Below are 18,777 nucleotides of genomic sequence, written 5' to 3'. Positions count from 1 at the left end.
TGTATTATTATTATTATTAATATTTCATAATGCGATGCGAACTAAACAAATTGAAATGATGTGAGGATGTATTTGCATGAACAAAGAAACGCCTAAAATTCGAAGCGGTGGAATACTCTTAAACATGTTAGAATTAATGTAGAAAATAGAATGTTGATGTCCTGCTAGGATTGTCTTAATCAAAATGTTAATATATCACTTCCTTTACAGAAATCATTATGGTAAGTCTTCAAGACCTGGCTCTAAAATCTCTTACCGACCACCTACCAATATTATGTGACTTGGTCGGAGAAACATTACCAACCAGGCTGAAAGAGGTCGTACTGCAGAGGCTGTCTGAGCGTGACATGATCACTAAAGAATATGTTCCCGTCATCAACAAGTGTCTATTTGTTCCAGAGTTAAAATGTGTCAACCTATTCACACGTCCAGAAGTAACCGACGAGGTTTTAAAATGTCTTGCTGAGACTCAATGCAGGTTACGAAGTCTTCATATTGGTAATAGTACTCGTTTTCCCTATATGAAGTCAAAACTGAATTGCAGCAAAGCTAAACGGGAGAAGTTACTGAAAAGATTACTTGAAAAGCAGCGTGACCTAGACGTTCTTGAGATACAGTTTATTGATATGAAGTCATGTAATTTCCTCACAGAGATCAAAAGTCGTAATCTCGTGGAATTCATGATTCGTGTTAATACACCAATGCTGTCAGACAGCTTTACAAAGGGCATGGAAAGCGTAGCACAAAATAATAGCAGTTTGAAAAACTTAGCCATCAAGTACTTAAACTCGAAAGATTCCAAACCTATTTTTTTTCCTGAACGAGCTCTAGCTGTAAAGTGGAATGAGGCCATAATCAATACCGTTAAATACATAGGTGCAAATCTAAAGATGTTCGTTGTCGACGGTCAGGTAGGACTCCTGCAAGACACTTTCGGATACATAGCACGATATTGCCCGAATTTGGTTTCATTTATACTTCAGTGTGACGACATATGGTGTGCGGATCCTTGGCAGACTGTTCCATTTCATAGCTCTTATATTATGCTACCGTTTCAGGAGAATTGTCAACAATTACAGAATTTAGTGATTTTACCATTTAACCTCGACCAAACTGAAGATGACCCGGACATACTGTATTTGCCTAGGAACATGAGAACATTTAAACTCATGCCTCGCACAGCAAGCTATAGCTCAACTCAACGATCGTTTAACATTTCTCATATTCCACTTGGTTTGCAAGAACTTTGTATCCCAGTGCACCTTTTTGAAGTAGAGTCAGCACTGGCTGTTTTTACTCATCTTGGGCCACGATTGAGGAGTCTTGATTTTCCTTGTATTGGATTAATACCGAACCCTGATCTTGAGCAAACCGTGATGTCATGTATCGTGGATCATTGTATAAATCTGTCATCGTTGGGCCTATGTTGTTTCTATGAAGCTTCACTAGATCAGCTTCAAGGAATGTTCAAGGATAAGAACAGATCGAATATGATACTTCGTTTGAATTTAATGAGTAATATAAATATTAATCCCTCTTGCGAATCAAATCACAACCCACACATCAAAGATTTTGAAATGGTTAAAACCTGGTTGATTGACATAGTTAAATCATGTCTCATGCTTCGTGAATTCGCGACAAACACCTGTTACATTGATAATAGATTGCTCAGAAGCATCGCTTTAAATTGTCCCCATTTTACGAAAATACAGATAGATGGGGGGTGTGGTCACAATAAAGATACAATAAGTGACGAAGGCTTATGTGAGCTGGCCGTAAACTGTCCCCTTGAAGAATTACATTTACTGGGGGTACCCTTCACTAGAATAACCAACAATGGTCTCTTGGTATTAGGAATGAGTTGCCCATATCTACAAGTGTTGACCATTTTTCATGTGGACCCTGCTACATTAGAACCAGCCCTCAGAAGGATCCACCAATCAAGAGGTATCAAAATTGAAAATCTAAAGTTGAATTATTACGGTTGCAGCTTCTCGCGATTGTCCGTAACATATTATAGACCATTACCCCAATTTGATGACTTGAGGTTGATGATATTTCAGGACGCTTCACTGTGAATCTACAAAACAAGACAATCGGTGACTCAAAGCTTATTGATAAATGAACGGGAGCGTGTCTCAAAACGACCCCTGATGTATTAAAGAACAGTTCCAATCAAATAACATTGCAACTTCTTATGATAACATAGCTATGTGACAATTGATTTATACCATTTTTGAATTGTCTTTGATATAATTGTAAAACCAGTTTAAGCTTTCCATATCACACGTTCATAGATCTCGCCATCTTGCCCTTAAACACAGTTCTCGCCAGTGTTCACTTTGACAATTAAGTGGCAATTCTTCCTAATTTGGTTTGACTTCAGTCTGCCGGTACCCGAGCAAGACACTCTCGAATACATTCTGTAGAACCAAGTAGACATGACAATATACACTAATGAAAGGATAAATGTGAGCAATTTCAGATTCTAGTTCCTTTACAAGAGGTTTTCGAATTGAAAATGTATCAATTACCCGGATTCTCCATAGTGTTGCGTTCTGGGGGTTGTCAATGTTATGTTTTTGTGTATGAGTAGTGTAGTTGCAGGAAGACCAGCAGAACGTAAGCGATTTTGTACTCTAACTATTTTTCTAGGGTACCAGGATCTAATAACGAGCTTGTCTAAGTTAGCAATTAGCCACACATGTATAGTCATACACATATACGCTCTTACACCCAAGCAGAGATGGTTGTGTTGTAAAATCCATTGTAATCTGTCTTTATTTCTCCATGTCCCAAACATGTAAGTTCTAGATGTCACCTTGAAATTATGGTGATGTCATTATTCTAAATATAATTTGCTATAACTAAATGATCTCTCACCTAGATTCATTGTTCTAGAAAACATGGTGAACGTTCCACCAGAATATTTAAGATTGGGATTCAAGATCATGCCATGTGTAAATTTTTCATGTGTAAGACAATTGTTGATCACGCTATTGGAAAATTAGGTATTAAGCTGAATTCGATAATCAACAAGTCATTTAAAAGTACTTATCTATGTTGTTACACTTGGCGATTGTTAGCTACTAGAGATAAATGCAATTAATACAGGATTAGTAGATAAATCAACATATTAGTAGATCACGCTGTTGTTAGCTTCTGTTTGTTTGTAAGAAAGTAGTGCAAAGGTAAATTATACGTTAAAGTTGGTAGAATATGCCAAAATTCCAAATATGACGTTTCTGGATCGTATGTATGTATGTATGTATGTATGTATGTAACATGTATGTATGTATGTATGTATGGTACGGGTTAGACTTCACGTATGCGTGCAAATGAAAATTAAACATAATTAGAACAAGATGCAATTGAATATACACGAATTACTCAAGGTTTAGTGGATTGTATGCTTTATACGCCGTTATAAACGTTAACACTAAAACGTGTTTAGGGTATAGTGTAGTTTGTTTTATTCGAGATTCCAGTGCAAGAAATATTTTCGAGTACGAACAAAGTTTGCATTGCAATTGGCCGTGGTGGTACAGCAAAAGAGACCAGAAATAGGTTTGCTTTATTAGTTATTGAAATAACTTGACATAAAAGGTGATTTGTACACAAACTCTTTGACTTGAAAATGTATGCCGCATTGACTGACCGTTTAAATTCTGTGTAGGGCGGAAGAACTGGAAAAGCATACACGCATACACGCCGAGAGGCTTGCAGGGAACATTTTCCTGGGATCCGATCGCAGCTGTTCACAGGCGCACGAGGATAATGTCAAGATATCGACGTTCCCTAGGCTACTGATTGCCGAGATTGTCTTTGTCTCATAAACATCCTGAGTCGATCTTGGTTATGTCACAAGTTGCTATTTCACTGGTAGTTAGTTGTGAGCTAATATTCTATTTCAAGGTGATCATAATACAAAATAATGACCTTGACGTAATTAGGTTTACGAACGTTCAAAAAATGCCGTCATGGATATATTACCAGACGGTAAAGTACTTCTTTTGAATTATGATCATCCTGGAATAGAATATCAGCTCGCAAGTAACAGTGGTTTCCATTGAGATACGTTTTGAAAGCCCAAGGAAAACGATGGGTACGTATATTCGCCTCAATTACATGTTAAGTATAACATATAGAGTAGGCAGAGATTTTGGATACAAACATTGTGATGAACACAATCACAAATGCAAAAAAATAAAAATAAACCTCTATGCATTGGGGAAAGTAGTCTCAAATTTGGTCTCGACGGAAAGTGTAATTCTGAGGCGACACCGTGGGAAAACACACAACCTTATGACCATGGTCTATTGACTCGCGCGTTGACGCAACCTTTAATGTCTCTTTTATAGTAAATTGTTGCACAAAACCCCGAAATGCTAAGTATTTATGACCAGAATGTCGGTGTTCGAGACACACTGAATTCTGGTCATAACATATTAGCATTTTTTGATAATGTAATGCAACAATTTACTCTAAACCAGAAGATATGAAAAGTTGCGTCGACGTAAGTCTGATTCCTGACGACTGTATTCCGATTTTACGAAAAGTCTTCATTAACCAAGTTGTTATCCGAAACAAATTTCTAAATTAACAGATGAAGCAAATGTAATACGATGTAATCACATCCCAATAGATTTCTATGATGATGATGATTGACATGTTGGCACCTTTGGGTGGACCAGTCTCGATTACAGGGCCATTTGGATTGGTCAGTACAATGCAACTAGCCTCAAAAGGTGCGCCAACAGCGGCAAGAAATGGCATGTCATTTAAAAGCTTGACTTTGTGGGCTTTGAGGGCTCACTTAAAACAAAATAAACGCTTACATTGCCTGCTAGGTCCGTGTATATACCGTCCATTTGTTTTTCGTTTGTCTCTTGCAAACAAGAAAAACGAAAAACCAGTGACTGCTTCGTTTTTCGTTTTTCGTTTTCTCAATCGGAAAACGAAAAACGAAATACAATTTGTTTTTCGTTTTTCGTGTCATCGATCGGAAAACAACAAGGAAAACTAATTGTTTTTCCATTGCCGTTTCGAATTATGATAATAAAAAAACGGTAAACAAACCCTGTTCCTTTTTTCGTTTTTCATTTAACACAATTAATCAATGAAAACGAAAAACCTTCAGTTCAGTTTTCATTTTTCGCTTTGATGGTGAGAAAAGGAATCAAGAAAAACGACTCATTCTCTAACACCGTATACTCAATCGATAGAAAACAAACTGTCTGTGTCCGTTTTTCGTTTTTCGTTTTTCGTTTTATAGTGGGAACAAAAGAAAACGAAAAGCGCCATTTGTGTTCATTTTCCAATTCATAAATCAAAACCTGCTTTTCTTTTGTCTTTATTTAAATACTCGTGATATTGCAAATCTTGCCCAACCCCAACCCCCCCCCCCCCCCCCGGCTTGACCCAAACATTTGAAAAGAATGGCTTCGCTAGAAGCACACGTTAATACGGTAGAGCACCTTATAGTAAATGAGGGGAGAACGCATTTGCAAGTGGCATAAAAGCACAACATGGAGATAGTAAAGGCTTTTCAGAAAGAAGCGTGAGGAGACTGTGTGCAGTCTATCACATCAAAACCGGCGGTAGAGCTAGAGTCTCTGACAGACAGCTAGATGATGCTGTTCAGGGTGCCATTGAATTGCAGAGTAGCGAATAATAATGTCATAGTTCATGTACACGCATACACACATGGTTATTATGTATCTCACCAGTGATCACGTATTTTAGTGGAGGACCGGCCAGACCACACAGTTATGGCTTTCTTTGACATTTCATAAAGTTTATTGTTAACTGACAGTTGAAATTTACATCATGCTACACACGCCTGCACGTACATCATATACATGGCATGATTTAGGTGTTCATTCAACTTTCAGTGGGGCCGGCCGGGGTGCAGACCATAGATACAATGTTACACAACGATATGCAAATTTCCCAGTCAATCCATGGAGCGCGCGGGCGGGGCCGGGGTCATGAACGACCTACTGCACCGGCTATATAATATTTAGAAACGTAGGAAAAACCAGCGCACATGTAATGGTCATATCATACTGTACACGGTCCAAATTGGTTTAAACCTTTGATACTATATGCACATATCATTGTTAATTTTTATGCTAAATTTTCAAAAAGCTGAATGTGTGACACTATCATTCATATTTTTATCAGTGTTGTCACTTTTTACACATATAAAGTTAGCGAGCGCATGATAGACATTTACTTATTACGTGTATGATCTGTTGATTCTACCATGTCACAAAAAGGAGATAAAGGGCCTAGGAAAACAGCTGAATAGTACAGGTTTTGATTTATCGTTATATGATCGACAGAACGATCGCGAGTAATTGAAAATGAACACAGATGGCGCCTTTCGTTTTCTTTTGTTCCGACTATAAAACGAAAAACGAAAAACGGACACAGACAGTTTTGTTTACTATCGATTGAGTATACGGTGATAGAGAATGAGTCGTTTTTCTTGGTTCCTTTTCTCGCCATCAAAGCGAAAAATGAAAACTGAACACGGTTAGGTTTTTCGTTTTCATTGATTAATTGTGTTAAACGAAAAACGAAAAAAGGAACAGGTTTGTTTACCGTTTTTTTATTATCATAATTCGAAACGGCAATGGAAAAAACAATTAGTTTTCCTTGTTCTGTTTTCCGATCGATGACACGAAAAACGAAAAACAAATTGTTTTTCGTTTTTCGTTTTCCGATTGAGAAAACGAAAAACGAAAAACGAAGCAGTCAATGGTTTTACGTTTTTCTTGTTTGCAATAGACAAACGAAAAACAAATGGACGGTATATACACGGACCCTGCTACATTGTCTGAATTGGTTTTATTTTGTATACTTAAGCAAGCAATTGACTAACCTTAGCTGATTGTACAGTGTAACTAAAATGTTGTTTTTTTCTAAAGTAAGCAAAGTGCAAGTCATGAAATATGTAGTGTCGTAATGTTTAACAGACGTATTTTTTGACGTCAACGTCGACTATTTGTGGACGTCCACAAATAGTTGATATCTTAACACGACTTTAGGTTTAGGGTAACAATGTATGTTATATCATAGCAACAATGGCAAGTATTACTTGGGATGTTATATTTGCAGAAGTGTAGATCTACCTTTTTCTATAATTATTTGACTTCAAATCAGAACGAGCCCTTTAGGCAAACGTACAGAAGAAAATCCAATTAAATATATAGTCACTTGAATTCTGAATAATAAAAAAAATAAGCGAAATAGGCTTTCTCTGTCAAACCAAGATAATATCGGAAAATTTGAACCAGTTTATAAGTCAGCCAAGTGAAAACGGGACCGCATAAACTTGCCCAATATGACAAGGAAAGGATAGATAGAAAATAATTGACATTTACATCATGCAAAACTATTTCTCTCAAAAGCAAACACATATAATACAAACACATTTAACTGTTATATAGTGAAATAGTTCAGAATTTACTTTTCGTACAATGTAGTTCCCGCTCTGTACAGCCTGATTAAGAGCGAGAGCCAGGTGAGACAGATGCTCACAGCACTGATATCCAAAACCAAGCAACCAATTCTCTAAACAAAACAGGTTGTGAAATGAACGATTGGAATCAGCAATTATGAAGTAAATATTGTGATGTGTTTTAACAAATTATCATGGATATATACATACAGTGTGGCTGCTTCACTTACTGACCACCTACCGATATTATAATTATGTCATGTGGTCAGAGAAAAACTACCGATCGGGTTGAAAGAGGACTTACTGCTGTCTGAGCGTGACATGATCACTAAAGAATATGTTCCTGTCATCAACAAGTCTCTGTTTGTTCCAGAGTTAAAAGATGTCAAGTTATGCACACGTCCAGAAGCAACCAATAAGGTTAGAAAACGTCTTGCTGAGACTCCATGCACATTACGAAGTCTTCGAATTGGCAATAGTAATCGTTTTCCCTATATGAAGTCAAAACGCGGGAAAGCTAAACGTGAAAGGTTATTGAAAATATTGCTTGAAAGGCAGCGGCAGTCTGAAAAACTTAACCATCAAATATTTAGACCTAAATGATACTAATGTTATTGATTTTGGTGAACGAGCGCAAGCTGCAAAGTGGAATGAGGTCATTGTCAATGCCGTTAAATACATCGGTGCAAATTTAAAGATGTTCATTGTCGACGGTCAGGTAGGACTCCAGGAAGACACTTTCAAATACATAGCACGATATTGCCCAAATTTGATTTCATTAATACTTCATTTCGACAACGTATGGTGTGAGGATCCTTTGCAATCTGTTCCGTTGCATAGCTCCTCTATCATACTACCGTTGAAGGAGAATTGTCAACAATTACAGAATTTAGTTATTTCAACACCTGTCCCCTACATTAGTGAAGATGACTCGGATACATCTCATTTGCCTAGAAATATGAGATCATTTAAACTCATAGCGTGCAGAAACGACTATCTTGGCTCTACTCAACCATTGGTTAACAGAACTGGATTTCCATTCAGTTTAAGAGAACTTTGTATTCCAGTGCACCTTTATGAAATTGAGTCATTACAGACCGTGTTCACTCAGATTGGACCACGATTGAAGAATCTTAATTTTCCTTGTCTTGGATTAAAACCTGACCCCGACCTTGAGCAGTCTGTCTTGTCATGCATCGCGGATCATTGTACAAATCTGTCGTCCTTGGGTCTTTGTTGTTTCTATGAAGCTTCGCTAGATAAGCTTCAAGAAATGTTCAAGGATAAGAACAGATCAAACAGGGTTCACCGTTTAAATTCCATGAGTAACATGGATATTGATCACTCTAGCGAGTCAAATCACGACTCATAAACATCTCTTTAAATTGTCCCAATTTTACAAAATTGCAGATAGATGTGAGATTAATTTCCCCTCGTGGGATGGATAAAGTAATTCTGATTCTGATTCTGATTCTGATTCTAGATGGGGTTCATGGTGAATGTTTATTTTTCCTTAAAGAACCTGGAGATGATACGATAAGTGATGAGGGTTTACGTGAGCTGGCCGTAAAGTGTCCTCTCGAAGAATTACATTTACTGGGATCTCCTTTCACAAGAATAACCAGCAACGGACTTTCCGTGTTAGGAATGAGTTGCCCATATTTACAAGAGTTGACCGTATTTCATATGTACCCTTATGCGATGGAGGGTTCTGATGCATTAGAACCAGCCATCAGAAAGATCCACAAATCGGTATTGAGAGGTATCAACATTGATCATCAACGACCGGTTTCATTGTGCTGTCCCGTTTGTTCGCCTATCGCATATAGAAGACCTTTACCCCAATTTGATGACTTGCGGTTGATGTTATTTTAGTATGATTCTGTGTAAAACTATCAAAACAGGACCACATTTAAACTGAATGTCTTGTGTAAGGGAAAAGCCTTTAGATCTTTGTTCTTACACACAATAGTTGTTGGAATGCAACAGAACCTATATGATTAGTTATGTTTAAAGTATGTACCAAACGTAATTTAATTTGAAGAGTGCATTTTTAATATATAGCCTAATTACTGGAAATCGTTAATTATGCACATAATTCATTAAACCATAAAGCTATGCTTTTAAGAACATTTCCGATCAGTTATGTTTGAAGTATGTACCAAATTATATTGAATTAGCTGTATGTTTTAATGAGTCATTTGCATAATTAAGGATTTTTTCGCAAATGCCCCATTAAAACTATAAAAACTACATCAACGAATTTTCAGAACATGTAGGATTAGTTAGACAAGCTCCTTTATATGAGTGACCATTGACCTGTCCCTTGACCTACAAGGTAGAACATCAGAATTAAGTTAGTATTAACATATTACAGACACTTTGTTTCAGTTATGTGTGGCTAATGTATTTTAGCTCATGTCTACAGATAATGCAGAATGAGATAAGCATGCACATGCACTAATTTTGGTGCCCATATAACCGTTTAGGCAATTGCCACCATATTTGTAGTGAACAATCATAATTTAGCATGAAACCCCAAAAGGTTAATACATATAAACTACGTCCAAGTGTCTAGCCCCATGTTGCCAGGTACGTTTAAACCTGGACTCTGATCAATTATCGAAATTCAACAGATTCCTACATTATCAGATACTTTGTATCTATTTGTTGCCACCGATTTTTCTTTTAAATCATGTCTCCTTTCATGCAGTCACATAAAAGTAAAGTATTTGATAGGGGTGTGTCTTTTTGTTTGAAGTATGTACCAAGTTATTTTGAATTTGAGGTATGTATTTTGATGATATAGCCTAAATACTGAAAATCATTGATTATATATATTAGGCAAATGAATCTACATTTATCAGGGTTATTGGTATTTTGGCGAACTCATTTAAGAGAGATTAATAAGATATACTAAGTCATTATATTTATTAGTTTTCATTTTCTACTTGTCTTCAGAACATTTGCACGTCATATGCCTAACAAAGTGAGCTCGTAAGTTTTATTACATTTATATAAAGAATGAACACCAATTAATTAAAACAAACTACCTGACCCGATATGAAATCAATGTCTTGTTGTGTAATGTGATGTGTTGATTGCAGTTTGTCTTTTGCTAATAAAATTATTTCCAGTCCGAGGTGAAATTAAATCAACTAAGTTGTTTTACAAAGGCTCTTCTTTAAAGCACAATTTTACTCCGACATAAATTTCTAAATTAAAGGAAAGAAATATAATACAATGTAATCACTTTCCAATATGTTTTTTAGGATTAACCACCCTGCTATATAATGTAGGGGTCAATTAATTCATACAATAATGATTTTGATTGCGCTGTGTATGTAATTCAAGAACTTCTATACCAGGCCCCAATATCGCCAATACTTCATCTAGATAACGAATTGATATTATCCCAAACTTTCGAAATACAATATGTTAAATTGGAATATTAGAACGTTTGGGTAGACCAGTCTCGATTTCAAGTTCCTTTGGATCGGTCAATGCAGTGCAACTAGGCTCACAAAGTGCGCCAACTCACTTCAATAAATTAGTACAAGGCCTCCTACCATGTCTGAATTTGCTTCATTTTGCATTAACTTTGATCAAATACTTGTAGCTGTTCGTTCACAAGAGAATAATTCAAGCTTATGGTTTGCCTTCACCCTTTTCTCAAGGCCTATTAAGCCTTGCAATGTTAACATGCAATGTCAAGGGGCAAATACTGACGGTATAAACTATTTCAGTCTGTGACATAGTGCTTAAGGTTTTAGAGAGAATGTGAAAGAGTTTGAATTTACTGTGTGTGACTATGTCAAAAACCGTATGTTACATAAAGGTACTTACTTACCGAGAACGAATACCTATAGCTCTCCTTTTAAAATGCAACATCTAAATAAAATGGCATAATTTCATTGGTAATAAGACAGAAATACATTGATAACATAGTACATAATATATCTCCATGTGAAAGATGTGACCGCTTAATTTTTCAAGGGCAAGCTTTCAAATATGTAATATTTTAAAAGCGATAACAAAGATTTCTGTATTACATTGTTAATAAGAATGCACAAAGAAGAGCAATAATGTTTTTTAAGAATATTTTTTTACATGTTTCTGTCTAAAGTGATTTTATCAAAAGTTTGAATAATCAATACCGATATTAAAGTCAGCCGACGTTTGAGTGTATGTTAAAATAATTCCTATGCACGTACATTTATAATATATAGCTATATGGTGTTTTGTTACAGTGCATTACGTTGATGGACATTACACGAATCAATGTTATGACTGTGTTTTGCGCATTGTGGTAACAATGTACTATTTCCTCAATACATTAAAACAGTGTGAGTTCAGTTTATATTATATCATAAAACGCTTGCTTTCTTTATGTTGTTAACTACTGAATGCACAAAGAAAAGCATTACTCTTTTATAAGTGTATTTTTTTCATGTTTATGACTACAGCGATTTTATTATAAGTTCGAATAATCCATACTGATGAGTTGTCTGACGTCTAAGTGTATGTGTTTCCTATGCACATTTATAATATGTATCTCTATGATGTTTTGTTACAGTGCATTACGCTGATCAATGTTATGGCTGTTTTTTTTGTGAATTATAGTAATGGTAAATATTATGCATAAGTACATTATAACAATGTGAATTCAGTTTATATATTATAACATAACAACTTGCTGTACTCCATAATAGACCATATTCCAAAACGCGGGATCGTACGAGATCACGCGTGACGCTCCATAGCAACCATATAAGATAACGGGAGGCAGGTCAAGCTAAACTGTCTGAGTGTTAGCAACGCCATTGTTCCCGTATGTAAGAACGTTCACTGTACACCGTCATCAGAAGTAGTATCGATCGAAGAAAAGTTTTGAACGCTCGATATGGGAGTGGAACGATGTGCTTATGGCACATGTAGAAGTGATTCCAGATTTGCAGCTAGAGATTATATGGAAGGGGTCTTTTTCGTACGTTTTCCGAAACCAAAAACGCAACCTGAAAAGTGTGAGCGATGGGTTCGAGCGTGTTCGCGGGGCGACAACTTTGGGGTACACCGAGTAAAACAAGACACCTATATATGTTCTCATCATTTCGTCGACGGCAACGGACCAACCCTAGCACACCCTGATCCCATACCAGCTACAGCAAGAGGAATAGAAATAAGAATATTTGAAGAAAAGAAATTGAGACCACCTCCAAAGTGTCGGCCACCTCAGACGTTGGAAGGCAACGCGAGTAAACGAAGAAAGCCATTAACACCCTATGAGGTTTGTAACATCTGTTTATTTTCCGGGCGGATGTTTACCATCCAAATCAAATGTAACATTTTATTAGATACCGGTGCATTCCTACTTTACCTTCAATCATTCATTTTTTTTCTTCTGAAATTTGCGTTTTATTCAGTAGTTGATTTCAAGTAACGTCCTTTTCTCTTTCCTTTCAGTGCACGACAAAACCAAACGAGTGCATTTCAAGTTCATCAACTCCCCCGTCTAACTAAAGTACAATCACCGGCACTGCCACAACAACGGAAACGTTCCCGACTGAAAAAGATAACACTCGAGGTGTTCAACTTGGTGCGTAGTTTCGGAGTGGAAAGGGAATATTTGAACTTTTTCTCATACTGTATCGTATTATTTGTAAAAGTGGGCGGGACCGACTTAAGAGATGTTTATAGCAATAAATGTCGCACGCCTCATACTTTGATTCATTTGTAGCACATTGTAGCCAAAAAACAAACCCGTCTATTTTTAGCGAAGTTGCCCAGCTGATTCAAAATGACTACGTATAGCATCCTATGTGTGGGCATTTATATGGGAATCTTTCACGTAATATTTTCAACTTTATTTCGCAATATTCTTAAACCTAACTATACAGTATTATCACGCCATGATAAAGAAAAAAAGTACATGATATATTTAACTTCACAATATTACATCCGTATATGTTTATCCATTTTATTTTTTCCACTGTAGATGAAATCGACAAAGCTTCAAAACGGAACCGAGTTATGATTGAGACTGCCACTCAGACTGATGTTTGCATGGAACACATCAGGAAATACACAGACAAGGCATTAATAGATAAAAACTATTTAAAGAGACAGTTATTTATGGAAGATGTTTTAGAGAATGACGAGTCCTGCAAGTTTTATACAGGTAAATATAGCACAGAATAACACTGTTGTCAATAATATCCACACAAACAAAATCACTTGAAATCAAATATAAAGGGACATCCTCAATGATTGAAATATTTACTTTATTATATTTGTTGGCCACCCACAGGTTTGGTGTCCATTCAAGTATTGATGTATGTCTTTGATTGGATCAAAGTGAAGGCAGAGAAGCTGAGGTTAAGGAAAGGAGAATTCAACGAGGTAAATGATTTTGACAGTGGTAACGATACTTGACAAATATTTTAGTCCCATTGCTAGCGTGATAGTATCTTTAGTTTTACTACAATCTTCAGATTTTTTCTTTTGTTGGAAATGCTCGTAACTTGTGTGATATTTATATTTTTGTGTTGTGGTGTCATATACCTTCACACATCCCTTCATTCCTTGAATATCTCACACTGTAGTACTACTGCATTGCTTTGTTTCATTTCAGAATAATCAAATCACTAAGGATGCAAAAAGAGCACTGTCAACTTTTGAAGCCTTTGTCCTGGTCCTTGTTAGACTAAGAAGAGGCATGGACATGGCCCACCTAGCAGATGTGTTTGGTATATCACAGAGTACTGTCAGCAGGTATTGCAGTACCTGGATTGAATTTTTGTGTAAAGAGCTGTCGTTCTTGATTAAGTGGGCAACACGTGAACAGATGATGCCTAACCTACCTCGGACATTTTCACATTTCAAAAGAACAACTGCAATCATTGATTGTACAGAATTTGTTGTGCAAAAACCATCTATCTCATCATATCAAAGAATTATCTGGTCATCATACAAACACCACAACACTTTTAAGTCACTCATTGCCATAGCACCAACAGGTGCATTCACTTTTGTATCAGAACACTGGTCTGGGTCTGTGTCAGACCGTAAGGTTGTACAAGAAAGTGGGTTTTGGACAAAGTACAGCCTGGTGATGACATTATGGCTGATAGAGGTTTTGTCATTCGTGACCTATTAGCCCTTCGAGGAGCCACCTTGAACATTCCGCCATTCGCACATGGCAAGCAACTAAGTACTGCAGCTGTAACCAAGACCAGGAGAATAGCAAGTGCCAGGATACATGTGGAGAGGGCTAAAGAACTTTAAAATTCTGCAGGGTATTTTTCCCTTGAAATCAAAAAATACCATGACTCAGACTGTACAGCTTTGTGCACAACTTTGTAATGTGGACAAAGTCACAGTAAAATAATCTGTTTGCTTTTAAAATTACTGTTGATTTACATTTAGATTTTTGTCATTTTCAGCACAACTGAACTGTTAAGTTAATGCAGTTGTGCTACAGTGGCATTAGTGATATTATTAAATGAGATACCATGACACCAAATATGTAGTTTGTGCTATATTTATTACTAACACACCTGACGCAAGTTACTGCCAGTTTGTTTTGTAAGAGAAATCTAAGTACACATCTTCTTGGCAAAGACAAAAAAATAATATTCCCTATTTACACTGTTAAAAACAGAAAAATCTGAATTGTATTCAGTTACTACAGGTAACTCAATTTCATCTTTTACAACTGCATTTATGCTACAGCATACTATATAGTATTTTCCACTCACATAATGTGCAAATTGTAAAATGGAGAACAATCTCCAAATATTACAAAAAATAATTATTATAAAAAAAAAACTTTTTTATGTTGTAGTGGTCAATATGGATAGACTGGCATTCATTGACTTGGTTTTGTCATCATTGATAGTTTCAAGCACTCTTCATTGGGTACTTTCGTTGTAGCAGTTTTCACTTTAGATGATGGTGGTAATAACAAAGAGATAACTGCTGCATTTGGTGATATCTGCCAAGAAAAGGTCAGATGTTAAAAACAAAGATGAAACATTTGGGTTTTTTTACTTTTTCCCTTTTACCTTAGGGAGCTTCACATAAACAACTGAAAATGCTGTTGCACATTCATTACCTATACAATAAATGGACAGTTACATCAGTATTTTACAAGTAACAGTTTCTAATGGGTACTCATTGTATTACTGTATAAAAATATTATTCTATTTCATACCATCTGTGCAAATTTATATCAATGACTTTATTCACATCACATTTCAGTGTTATTTTTAATAACTTGAACTCGATATAAACATAAAACACAACTCTAGGTATTACTGCATTCCTATTTCTTAACACTTAATAAAACTAAATCAGTACACCATTGTGTTACATCTATATTCAACTGGCAAAGTACATGTGCAGTTACCAGTAGGTAATTGTATATAGTGCCTACCTTTGCAAGTACTGCAGCAAACTCTTGCTCTTGAAGCTGGGATAAAGGTCTTTGGTCATCGAGATGTCTTGGATCAAACTCTTGGCTTACTTCATTACTCTCTTTCCTACCATATCTGAAAATATATATCACATATAACATTCCCCTCGTCATCAATCACATGATAGTATACAATATATGATATAATTATATATTTCAAATGTGAATGAATATAGATGCAGTAAGCTAACATACCGTGCTGCTTTGATTGTAAGTTTTTTTACTGGAACTGGATGATCATGTCCCATGGGACGTTTCTTCATTTGACAAGGGCCATCTGTGACTGAGGTTTTCTCAAATGCTTCTAGCTCATAGAGAGCAGCTGCTACATGACGACATGCCCCATCAGCACTGCAAAAAAGATATTGTTGAAATAGTAATCATTATTGACCAACTCGGCAATGTTTTACGCTAGTCAATGAAAAAAATAAACACATAAATTCTAAATTACACCCAGGATTGGGAATACTATATGATGGCATAACAACAAAATAAATGAATGTCGCAGTTAGTAAAAAGTTAATCTTTACTTAATGTTCTTATTCTCTTTTTGTGATGGTAGAGAACATGCAAAGTTACACAGAAATGAATACGTGACCCATGTGTACGTGACCCATAACAAAAATAAAGTGCATTGATATTTATATTGTGAACGTCAAATGTGTATGTTGCCAGAAATTCTGCTTACAAACGATTCTTTTTGCACAGTGTGAAGGCAATCGTCGCCGTTTCTAACATCAGGCAAATAACTATTAACAATAACACGTTTCTGGACATGAAAATGAAAAAAAAAATAATGACAGTACATCAGTCAGCGCGATATCGCTTGTGAACTTACCCGCCAGGACACTCACAGTATGCCGCCATTGAATGCTCTTTATCGATGAGAAACCATAAATTGTACGTGGACTTATTCAGATACGTCTTGTCCTTTTGAGTTGGCTTCACATTGGCCTTGAAAGCCCCAAGAGAACTATATCATCTGAAATATATGAGTATTGAAGATCTAGAACGTGGCCATCCGAAGTTCCGAACACAGTCGGTAATCCTCGAACGACTCGAATGCTCTCAGTTTCTTCCGGTCATAATCTGACCGATGACACATAAGGTAGTTGAAGACATCGCACAGTCCGAAGTTAGGAGTGTTACTGAAGTCAGCAGAATAACCACGAATACTCAAAGGGTCCGTAAAATCACAGTGTAGCGCCTTGCTTTGGATCGTGACGGAAGAAATCTGGGTCTTCTTCTAAATGTAGTTGACGTACTGCCTTCGCGAGGGAAATCAAAGCGTTCTTCCTATAACTCGTTGAAATCACGCCAAATTTACGTAGGAAGTCCTTCAGCTCTGGTACCTTAAAGTTTTCGAAGTTTTCCATGGTGAATACAGCGGAAAACGGGCAAAAGACGTTCCTGACATGTGGACCTGCAAATTCTGTACATGTGTTAAATGGCGTATGTGGGGCAAAGCTTGGCCTTTGTCACGCGGGTAGCAACCGTTGCTAGGCGGTCTCGCTAGATCTCGTCACTAATGGAATATCCCTTATTGTAGTGATCTTATTACCATATATGGGAAGGGACATTAAAATAGAGCGCCCCCAATCACACAAATAGTATATATAGCTGCGTCATAGGGCAATCGACACAGAAATCAACAAGTGAATCAAGACTCTACTACTGTTCAATTCGTATGCTTAAGTTCCACCACTGTGAGGAAGTTATACTATCTTCTCCTTCTCCAACAATACAACACAACCACTAGCACTCTGGTAAGTTCTAATCTTGGTGGAATCAGTTTGAGTATGATAACTTCGAAAGTATGTGATTTGAAGTCAAATCTGTGTTTTGTGAGTGTTGGGCGGGTGGTATGGTTGTGAACAAAGGTTGTAAATGATAGACTGATAAATAAGAATTATGAAATATATCACGTGACAATTAATCACTAATCTTTTTCTGCATTTTATGTGATTGTTCTATTTGTTATCTTTCACCTTGTAAACATATTGACAAGAACAGTGCGTGCGACATTACCTTTCCATTTTCAGACAAATATCTATCTTTATGAAAACGTATATTGATCCAAATAAGTTCCCGTTTACCTTTACAACCACCCTTTACCTTGTGTTCGATTTTTCTTCAAAGTTCACCTTATTTCACACGAATAGCAGTCACTTCTGTCTTATTTCTGTCTAATTGTAATCATTGGTCTTTAACCCTTGCCAATAAAGTGTCAAACAAAATGTTGCTTGTCTACTTTTGTATTGATATTAGTGACAACTAAGTCAACCAAACTCTGAGTTTGTATTGATTTATGTCATAGAGATATTTAAACAATAATGTACGCCCTCCCAGCCCATAATGGACGAAAGCAAACTTTGGACGACATAATGGGCGAGGCGACAGCTAGCCGAGCCCATTATGGAGTGCAAAGTTTGCTTGAGCGACATAGCGACACACGTACGTACACGTACACACACACATATACACTTCAATGAACTACTATGAACACAAATTTGTTTCATGAATGCGTTGTATTTTTAAACAGTGGAAATGACAATCATAAGTAACAACATTCATTTCGAAAAAATACCTAGTCGTATGAAGAAACAGAACAAATAAGCTTGTATTGTTATACTCAATAACGGAGTACATTATCAGTAATAATGTACAGCGATGACGTCACAAAATTCACTGGAATTGGTAATGCTATAATATAATTTTAATAACGTCTGCCACAATGGCAAAATACTGTTTAATTAATTACCACATACATACATACATACATACATACATACATACATACATACATACAAAGGCGTGATGTAGTAAAGGAATACTT

The 18,777-nt window shown here is 36.4% G+C and overlaps 2 protein-coding genes across 2 annotated transcripts; both read left to right on the top strand.

Annotated features, from left to right (window-relative positions):
• Positions 1 to 218: 218 nt before the first annotated feature.
• LOC144436509 (uncharacterized) lies at positions 219 to 2,078 on the top strand. The gene has a single exon (XM_078125315.1). The coding sequence runs from the start codon at positions 219 to 221 to the stop codon at positions 2,076 to 2,078; it is 1,860 nt and encodes a 619-aa protein (XP_077981441.1).
• A 10,293-nt stretch (positions 2,079 to 12,371) lies between these two features.
• On the top strand, positions 12,372 to 14,752 carry LOC144436508 (uncharacterized). The gene is made up of 5 exons (XM_078125314.1): positions 12,372 to 12,723; positions 13,464 to 13,646; positions 13,776 to 13,867; positions 14,100 to 14,239; positions 14,548 to 14,752. Exons 1-5 carry the CDS (start codon positions 12,372 to 12,374, stop codon positions 14,750 to 14,752), a joined length of 972 nt encoding a protein of 323 aa, XP_077981440.1.
• Positions 14,753 to 18,777: the final 4,025 nt, after the last annotated feature.

The sequence above is a fragment of the Glandiceps talaboti genome, chromosome 6, assembly GCF_964340395.1.
Source record: "Glandiceps talaboti chromosome 6, keGlaTala1.1, whole genome shotgun sequence".
Classification (NCBI taxonomy): Eukaryota; Metazoa; Hemichordata; class Enteropneusta; family Spengelidae; genus Glandiceps; species Glandiceps talaboti.
This window is presented reverse-complemented; position numbering and strand designations above follow the sequence as displayed.

Bases quoted from the DNA above. Each gene is read 5' to 3' on its own strand.
- LOC144436508 (XM_078125314.1), top strand. From the start codon at position 12,372: ATGGGAGTGGAACGATGTGCTTATGGCACATGTAGAAGTGATTCCAGA. The intron at 12,724-13,463 runs GTAAACGAAGAA...TTTCCACTGTAG, and splicing joins GACGTTGGAAGGCAACGCGA to ATGAAATCGACAAAGCTTCA. The intron at 13,868-14,099 runs GTAAATGATTTT...GTTTCATTTCAG, and splicing joins GGAAAGGAGAATTCAACGAG to AATAATCAAATCACTAAGGA.
- LOC144436509 (XM_078125315.1), top strand. From the start codon at position 219: ATGGTAAGTCTTCAAGACCTGGCTCTAAAATCTCTTACCGACCACCTA.